The sequence below is a fragment of the Cicer arietinum genome, chromosome 1 (assembly GCF_000331145.2).
Source record: "Cicer arietinum cultivar CDC Frontier isolate Library 1 chromosome 1, Cicar.CDCFrontier_v2.0, whole genome shotgun sequence".
NCBI classification, from domain to species: domain Eukaryota; kingdom Viridiplantae; phylum Streptophyta; class Magnoliopsida; order Fabales; family Fabaceae; genus Cicer; species Cicer arietinum.
Window position 1 is genome coordinate 3,909,051 of NC_021160.2, and position 9,071 is coordinate 3,918,121.

The 9,071-nt window shown below is 31.7% G+C and overlaps 2 protein-coding genes across 2 annotated transcripts in view; both read left to right on the forward strand.

The window, feature by feature from the left end:
* The first annotated feature begins 73 nt into the window (after window positions 1-73).
* Window positions 74-3,567, forward strand: LOC101502995 (uncharacterized). Its single transcript, XM_004485927.4, has 4 exons — window positions 74-659; window positions 766-990; window positions 1,876-2,256; window positions 2,855-3,567. Exons 1-4 carry the CDS (start codon window positions 243-245, stop codon window positions 3,332-3,334), a joined length of 1,503 nt encoding a protein of 500 aa, XP_004485984.1. The 5' UTR covers window positions 74-242; the 3' UTR covers window positions 3,335-3,567.
* Window positions 3,568-7,561: 3,994 nt separating this feature from the next.
* Window positions 7,562-9,071, forward strand: part of LOC101503651 (BAG family molecular chaperone regulator 3-like) — a 2,680-nt gene continuing 1,170 nt past the window's right edge. The window contains exons 1-3 of the mRNA XM_004485929.4: window positions 7,562-8,094; window positions 8,190-8,446; window positions 8,520-8,666. Of these exons, the coding sequence (XP_004485986.1) occupies window positions 7,875-8,094; window positions 8,190-8,446; window positions 8,520-8,666 (624 nt within the window). The 5' untranslated portion in view covers window positions 7,562-7,874. The remainder of the gene's footprint in view (window positions 8,095-8,189; window positions 8,447-8,519; window positions 8,667-9,071) is intronic.

Consider the following 9,071-nt stretch of genomic DNA (forward strand, 5'->3'; position numbering starts at 1 on the left):
ACACAATACTATTTCCAATTCCTTCCTTCATTCCCTACTTCTCTCCATCTCCAAACAAAGCACAAAAATAAAAAATAAGCGAGCGAGGGGATTTCAATTTCAAGTTTTCAACTCGTTAATTAAGCAAGCAAGAAAAGAAAAGCTTATTCAAAAACCCCATCACAGAGCATCTTCAAAATCCTCACTCACTCAATCACTCGCCAAAACCTAGAAAACCACCACCACTTTCTTCTAACCTTTCGATGTCTCCAACAACATCAAACCCACAATCAATCTTAAACAATAGGTTCCTAAGCTACTTAATATGGCAATCCATACCCTCTACTCTCATCTTCATCTTCTCCTTTTCCTTTCTCCCCAAAACCCCGTTATGGTCTTTTCTCCCTTTCATCACTTTCCAGTTCCTCTTCTCCGTTACTCTCTCATTCATCTCTTCAGCTTCTTCACACCCCATTTTTCTCCCTCGCCGTTTAAAGCTCTCACTCACTTTCCTCCTCTTCGTAACTGCCTCCGCTTTCTCCGGTTCCGTTGCGGCGCTTTCTCTATTCGGATTTAACGATTTTGGAAGAGTTGGGTTAAGGGGTTTCCTCGTTGGTTCAATGTTTGGTTTTCATTATGTTTTTAAACGTCGTTGGGTTTTGGAGTTTCCCATTATTCAGGTTCAGCTTTTTGATCAAATGGGTTTCATAAAGTTTTAATCTTTTTCACTTTTTTCTTGTTGGGTTTGTTTATTGGTAGAAACTGATTTTGGTTATTTGTGTGCAGCGTCCTCCTTTCTTCAATTTTAAGATGGGGATTCCTTTGGCTGCTAAACGTGCTTTCAAGCTTTCCACTGTTGCTTTCATTTTTTCTGCTATTTTGTTGGAGATTATTCCACACAATTTTAAGTGCAGCATTGCAACACAAGCATTCGTTGCCGAGCAGATTGTGTTTTTTGTTGCCAGTTTTGCTATCTTTTTCTGTTGGGAGTTGACTCATAATTTACACCGGGTTGGTGTTTCCTACCTATACACTTGTATAATTCTCGATTCATTCATGTTTTCATTCAGCTTGAATGTTATTAAATGTTGCAATGTTGTACTTTCTTATAGCTATTAGTTGTCATTATTGACTATTTTGTTTTGGTCATTCATATGCTGAATTTGCTAATTTTTAAAAGAAATAGTATTGTAATCTTGCGATATGTTAGTTTGTTAAGTATATTGTCTTCTCTCAAACTAATGATCCTTAATTTAATCCTAGTTTGTTGTGTTTGTGATCGGTCATTCATTGGCCTAGTACATTAAACCTGTTTCCTGTATATTATTGGATTTATTTGCCTGTGTTGGGTTGTATTTATATGTTGCCATACGTCAGTCATGCTGTGCTTGTTAACCTTTGTTGAGGGATTTGTTTATTGTGTCATCATATTCTTTTTCATAATGAATATCTCTTGCATTATCAATGTCCATGTTCTTCAGATGTGATATTTTTATTTGGAATTTTTTTTTTTATGTAGATGAAAATTTGGTTTTGCCTTTGTTAGCATGATTTAGTGATGTATTTGGGATGTGTTACTTGAATTGATATTCTAAATGTGCATGTTACTGTTTCTGTGCATTATACTATGCACGAATGACCAAAAATTGTGCAACCCAACATGGCTACACATATGCGTAACTTTGAATAAGAAGTATCTTTAAAACAACTATGAGTTACTCTATTTTATCAATGCATAATGATTCCTCTCTATATGTTCCCCATATACTAGTATGAAACATATGCAACCATTTGGAATGCCAAATATTGTTTATATGTGTACAATAGTTAGTCATTAGAAGGCAGTATTCTTGCATATTAACTAGAGTCTCTATATTGGTCAAATATGATACTTAGGTTTTACACACCAAGAGATCCGTATTTGCGCCCCCAAAAGGATCAGCTGCTGCAGAAACAAATCCAAGTGAGCACCTCCTTTCAGCTTTGGAAGAGAGTAATCCAACATCTCTTCTTCGATATCTTGCTTATCTTGATCTTTGTATGGTTTGTGAGAACAATGTTGACACTTGGCGGCGGGCGGCATTTTTTGAAGAAACGGGCGAGACTTACAAAAGAGTAATTGCTGTGTGCCTGAAGCCTCTGGAGCAACTTGCCTCAAGATTAGGTGAGGCCTTGGGGAATTCTTCCGACAAATCTACACAACTATCAAGTCAGTTAAACTCCCCAACCGATGCACGACTAGATTTGAAGCACGTAGAAGAACTGTATAACTTCCAGGTACATGTATAACTCTGTTATTTGCAGATTGTTTATTTTCTTCTAATAAAGCTTTTCTTTTTTCTGTATAACTGGAAAACTTTGAGAATTTGGGTGGTCAAACTAATTTGTTACAAACAATCATAGATAATGGTAATCTAAAATATTCTACAATTTATTGAGTTTTCTATGTTACACCCGTAGAAAAATGTAAAATTGCCCCTACAGCCAATTGTTTTGTGGTTGATATGTAATTCACATGTAAAGAAAAATGAAATTAGAGGAATACCTCTGACCTTTTTCACATGCAAAAGATCTCATCTTTTACTTAGAAAATGAGGATAAATTTTGCTGCATAGATAATGCAATTGGTATAGGTGGATGCACGTATTGAAGGAAAGACCAATCCATGATTTGTGTGAGCTGCATAAATACTCACACGAATCATAAACATAAACATGAATTACCACAAACACCCATTAAATTATTAATTATATAACCAATGGTGACAGGAAATCACTTGTTGTAGTGACACAAAATATAATAAAACAACACATGCTAGAGTTGTAAATTTTGTATGCTGAGATATTAAAAATCTTTTGTTTGCTTTTGCACGCAGCTATATGCTTGGTGTTCAAGGATTGTTGCCTCACTGACTGCATGTTCACGCAAAGAAGATAAGTTCGGGGCTGCTCAGCTCTCCGGGAGTAATGCTGCTGTAGTTTCAACTCTGATATCATGCCTTCTAGCTGTCGAGAATTTCATGGGAAAGAAAACAAACCTGCAGTCCCCGAATCAATTGTTGGGATCTGCCGGCATCAAATGGGCAACAGTGAATAGTGGAAGATTAGATATTGCTGCAGCTGCTGCTGGTAGTAAAAGAAAAAATGGCCCGGCAAATTCGAAAGCTTATGCTATTGCTGATGTTCTCAAGACATCAATCTATCAAATAGTATCTGCATTCCATGATGAGATGTTGGCTGGTACTAAAGCAAGTCTTCTGGAGAAGGATTGGGTAACAAGTGAGAAACCGCTTTTTGGTAGTCGTGAGATGGTTATACAAAAGTTACGTCTTTTCCTTGATTTTCGGGCTACCTAAGTAATGCATTTTGATGAGGTTTTCATGATACCTTATTAACTGGACTAAACAACATGCTTGTAAGAGGGCTATACAAATAGAATGTTGTCAATATACAGATGCAATGGACTGAAGGAAAAAGTTCTCAATTTTGTTGTCAGAAATTTGAGATCGATATTAATCTGTAAAGATTATGTTGAACATGCTTGAATTGGCAGGTGAGTTATTATTTGGATTTTCTTTTTCTTGATTAAGTTTTTTGGAAGTGCTTCTCTGAAATTTTAATTAGTATGGATGAGCTTTAAAAAAAGTTGAAGGCTTGAAGCACTTGAGAAAGCATAAGTTTGTTTTTTTGACGATAGATTTGTGTTAATATTATTTAAAATCCATTTTTTTATAACTATTCTATGGAATCCATTGATACTAGGTGTAAAAATAGATATACATATTTTTATAAAAGAAAGTTGGAATGTAAGGTTTGTACACAATTTCGGATAATTTAGGCTTTTGTAATTATATAACTTTTTTTTTTTGAAAAAATGTAATTGTGTAACTTAATGGTAGGTATATTACTTATGTTTTAGAAGCATATTATTATATGTTAAAACAAAGTGATATGTTGGAATATTAAGTAAGTAGTTTTTTATTTGTATGAGATTTTGTAGATTTGATTTGCTGGCAGAAGCTGAGATTTGAAGATCATTCGAAATTTTAACTAAGAATGACGATATTTCCCAAAAGTATAAATTAATGGTTTCATAATCTTTATGACTTAGTCAATAATTCGATTGTTGTCAATATAATAAAATAAGAGAAAATGATTATGTCTTCAAAACTTAACTCTACGAATTGATAGTAATTAAGTTACTGTTTCAACTGTAAAAACGATAAGTGTTATTATTAAAGGTTCGAAGGACTTTTAATATTTTGATCTACAATGAATTATATATGGTCTAAAGTAGAATTTATCTGAGTTGACAAGAAATTTACATTCATAATTTTATTAAATTTTTATTATTTCTTTTGAAGGATATTAATTTTGAATTCTATAAATAAAGTTATTGGTACTAAGTCAATGATGTCATTTGGTTTTAAAGTGTTTAATGCACATTTTTTGGTAAAAAAAGTTATAAATTTTTTATGAAAAAAGGAAAAATACCAAATAAATACTAGTGTTATATATTATTATAACGTTATGCATGTCAAATTATAGATATGTTTTTTTTTTGTGTGAAAATTTATATACAATTTTGTGAAATTATTTAGATTTAATATACTTAATGAGTTTTTGTACACATAAAATTTGTAGACGAGACAGTAAACATTATTTTGGGACAGGATGAATAACTCGAACTCGATCTTTTTTTTCTTTCTGTTTTTTTTTTCTTCCTTGTTTTATTTTGGACCGTGTCAGGGGTCCAACCCATTATTACTTATGGGTCAGGTTGGGTTTGCAGGACTAACTAGGTTTTGTACTCTAATGACTTTTATCATGTGAAATTTTTTTTTTTTCAAGTGAAAGAAGTAAATTTGGACTCTATAAGCTTGTGGCATGTCTAGTTTTCTACTATTTTCATGAAAAATAGGATTTACATGTATTTGGGATAAAATTTGAATCTAACCAAATTGATATATAACAAATTGGTTTGAGCTGGATTGATCGGATAACATAATTGTTTCAACTCATAATTTTCCAAAAAAAAAAAAAATCTCAATTGTTTACAATTATTTCAAATATAAACCTTTTTTCCGAAAAAAATCCTAGCTGTTGAATAATAAGATTTCAGAGCTCACTATAACTTTCTTCATAACTTTCTCTTTTTTTTTGTGGTTGAAAAACTTTATTCATAACACTTATTTAGTATATCCATGAAGATATATAATTGAAAGTAACCTATGATAGAATTGTGTTGCTATTTTGGGTTAAGTTTGTTTTTAAAGAGAGGAACACTCTAGTTTTCTTTTGAGACTGGACTATGACCTTAGCTAGAATAAACTCAGATGTTTATTTATTTATTTTTTTCAAATCTAAAATGATTTTAGAATATGAATATTATCCATTGGTAAAATTTGGTTGAAAAACTTATCCTTAGACGTATTACCTACCATCTTTTATCATATTTTAAGATACCATTTGCTACTGTGACTTATATTGTATACTTTTGGTATGTACAATAAATACCAAATAGGATTTTCCATAAAAGTTTGGTGGATCTTGTAAATTCGAACCTATCATACCATTTAGCCCAAAATTAAAGGAAACTTATAGAAAATTAAGACTTCGACCAAAACAATCAAAAACAAAAACAGAAAGAGGTGAAATTGATGCCCAAAATGTCAACACTTAAGTTGGAGAATATAGTTGACCAAAAAAAAAAAGTTTGAGGATATGCCACGTTTACGGGTGAATGAAAACTCCAATATGGTATTACCATAAATAAATTTATTTTGTAAAAAAATACAATCATTTTTCTTGAAGAAATCATACATTAAGATGCTAGTATTACACATATCATTGTATTGTCAGGATCCTTGCATGGCTTTCAATTTGTTGGTAGTAAATTAGTAATAGAAGGAGAATATTAATCGAGAGATATATAACTGATTTAGTGATTGAGAGGGAGAGTTAATGAATATAGTAACTATGGTCACAAGGAGGTAATTTTATGTTCTATCTTAATTAATTATATAAAACTTAACATATACTAACATAAAAATTTGTCATTCTAACAAAAAAGAGGGGCATGGTATTCCAATAGTCTGGAAAATATGCGGCTTCTATTATGAATTACCATTATAGGTAGATTGTCACAAAAGATCAATACATTTTTTTGTAATTGATAGTTTTATCAAAATTTAGTAAGTTTATAAAAATGAATTTAATTTATGTATATCGATAACAATGTAAAAAAAAATTATAATGTTAATCGATTACAATTGTTAAATTATTAATAATATTTGATTTTTGTCATAAAATTTCATATATTAATGATGTATAAATATTAAACTCTTAAAATATTTAATACAAATTCTATACTACATTAATGATTTGCAAAACAAACTCTAAATATGAGATTTTTTTTGATAAATAAAAATTAATAAATTAGCAGTTATATTATTTTTCTTAATTTATACTTAGGATCTCTTAAACTTTTTTAGGATTTTTTCTTAAACTTCTTTTATGGTTTATTAACTCATCAATCACCAATTGAACTACTAAATACGAAGACTTATATGTAAATATTTGAGATTTGTGCTACCCCTAAATAAACTAAGATTAGGGATGTGGATCACTAGGCACATGTACATCTCGTCTAACTAACTCATTATCCAAGTAATGGCTTAGATTTATATTTATTTATCTTTTGGATAATTGATCGTTATATCAATTCTACAAAAAAGTTTACATCCAATGAAATGCCACTATCTTAAGTTAAGACTACCACCTCTCAACAACAACATTCATTAAGTAATGTCCTTGTCAATGACAACCATAATCCATTTAACAAGTAAACGCATTTTAGTCTAATTAATTTCCTTAATCCATCTTCATATCAATTTAATAAGTGTAGACCAACAAACATATGTCTTTCTATTTTGTTAATTAGACCACGAGCATTTTAAAAAGCAATATTATAATATAGAATCTATAAAATATAATTATATTTTTGTGTAACAAATATTCATGCCGTTGGGTTATACTTATTAAACTCATTTTTATTATCCAAGTCAAAATCTTAATAACTTATTTTCAAGTTGTTAAACCTTATCCATCTGTATTAACATATACTTATATTAATCTTCTTGCAAGCAAACCACCAATCGAACCAAAAATATCCACATCGGTGGACTTTGAAGCTTAATCAACGGCCAATATTACCTCTCCCCTTTCAATATGACATAACTCTCATAAACCACATAACTTGGGAGCCCCATTCGGAACATTCACCCTCCTCCTACCATTGAAAACGAAACCAATAAACTCTAACCAACCACATAGAAATATCTTCATCAATAAACACAAAACCACCATAAATACGAAATCATAAACTATCCTCCAATGGATATCATCCACGTGTCCATTTTAACACTAAGCAAAAGCAACATGGCTTGTGATAACCATGTGTGGCTTCCTCAAAATGGTTCCTTCAACTGTCGGCAAACTTAGGTGTCACTGCACACGCAAGCCAACTACAAGTACAAATGCCACTATTCTCACTTGTTTACAACATCCTCCAATCATGTCCCGCATAACTACCATAATCTCCCAATTGCTAACTAAATTACACTAATTTAAATGGTTCACCTAACTCAAATATATGATTAATTAATAGAAATAATAAGGTGTTGAAATTCTTTAATCATTATTAAATACAATCAATTATTGTAATGCAAATAACTATGATCTTTTATTAACTATCTAAATAATTTATATAATTTCCCAGTCTATTCCCGTAGAGTGTAGACTATATAAAACGCCACATTCAACGAAGAAACATTACACAACCTGCTTCTGTCGGTGCAAAGTTTCATGAGTTAGAGTTTTGCTTCTGAGTTCAAAATGATGAAGAAGAAACAGAACGCGTACGGCGGAAGTAGAACAAGAGAAACGGCGTCGTGCCATTCGAGAGAACAACAATCCGAATGGGAAATGAGACCCGGTGGAATGTTGGTACAGAAAAGAACCGGGAAACCGGATGCTCCGGTTCCGAATTTGCGGCTTCGAATAGCCTACGGTGCGCTCCGTTACGAAATATGCCTCAGTTCCTCAAGCACATTCGGTTAGTGATAATAATTGAATAATATTTAATTTATATGACAAATTTGAACTTGTATTAGTGGAATTGAGAATTATTAAGTGTTGTGATTGTGACAGGGGAGGTGAAGAAGGTAATGAGCGAGGAAACGGGATTGAAGGTGGAAGAACAGAGAGTAGTATACAGAGGAAAAGAGCGGGAAAATGGTGAGTTTTTAGATGTGTGTGGAGTCAAAGATCGCTCAAAGTTGGTGTTGGTTCAAGATCCTTCTAGTATTGAGAGAAGATTCATTCAGATGCGTATCAATGCTAAAATCCAAACTGCAAATCGTGCCATCAATAATGTGTCTCTGCAACTTGATCAACTCGTAGACCAAGTATGTAACTTTTACTCTAACCTATTTTTGCTTATATTTTGGGATGAAGTCAAATGCTATATTTTTCTGGCAGGTAACTGCGATTGAAAAGTCAATTTTGAAGGGAGTCAAAGTACCTGAAGTTCAGATCATAACACTTATTGAGATGCTTATGAGACAAGCAATCAAATTAGAAAGTATTTCAGCAGAAGGGGATGCTTCTGCACAGAAAATATTACAGGTATTTCCAATATAATTTCATTTTGTTACTAAGGTACTTATTTCATATGAAGTACTACTACTTGCACACACAATAAATATAACATCCATAATAATTTAAGAGAATTAATTAATTGAAAATGATTAAAATGTCGATGATTTTACACCAACATGTGTCAAACACCAAGACACGTCTTAAATCAGAAATGTCAGATGATTTTTGCACTTACTACTTTGGAAGGTAAATGTAGGTGGATAGGAGAATGTTATAAATATATTTTGGTGGAACATCATCTTTAACTAAATTTATTTTTTCTTCAATTTTAATTTAAAATTTAAGGGAAAATTATAAGCTAAATCTATTGTACATTAGCATTTTGGTCAGTCCTAGGAAGTGATTAGTTAGAAGCTAAATCTAATGGTTGCT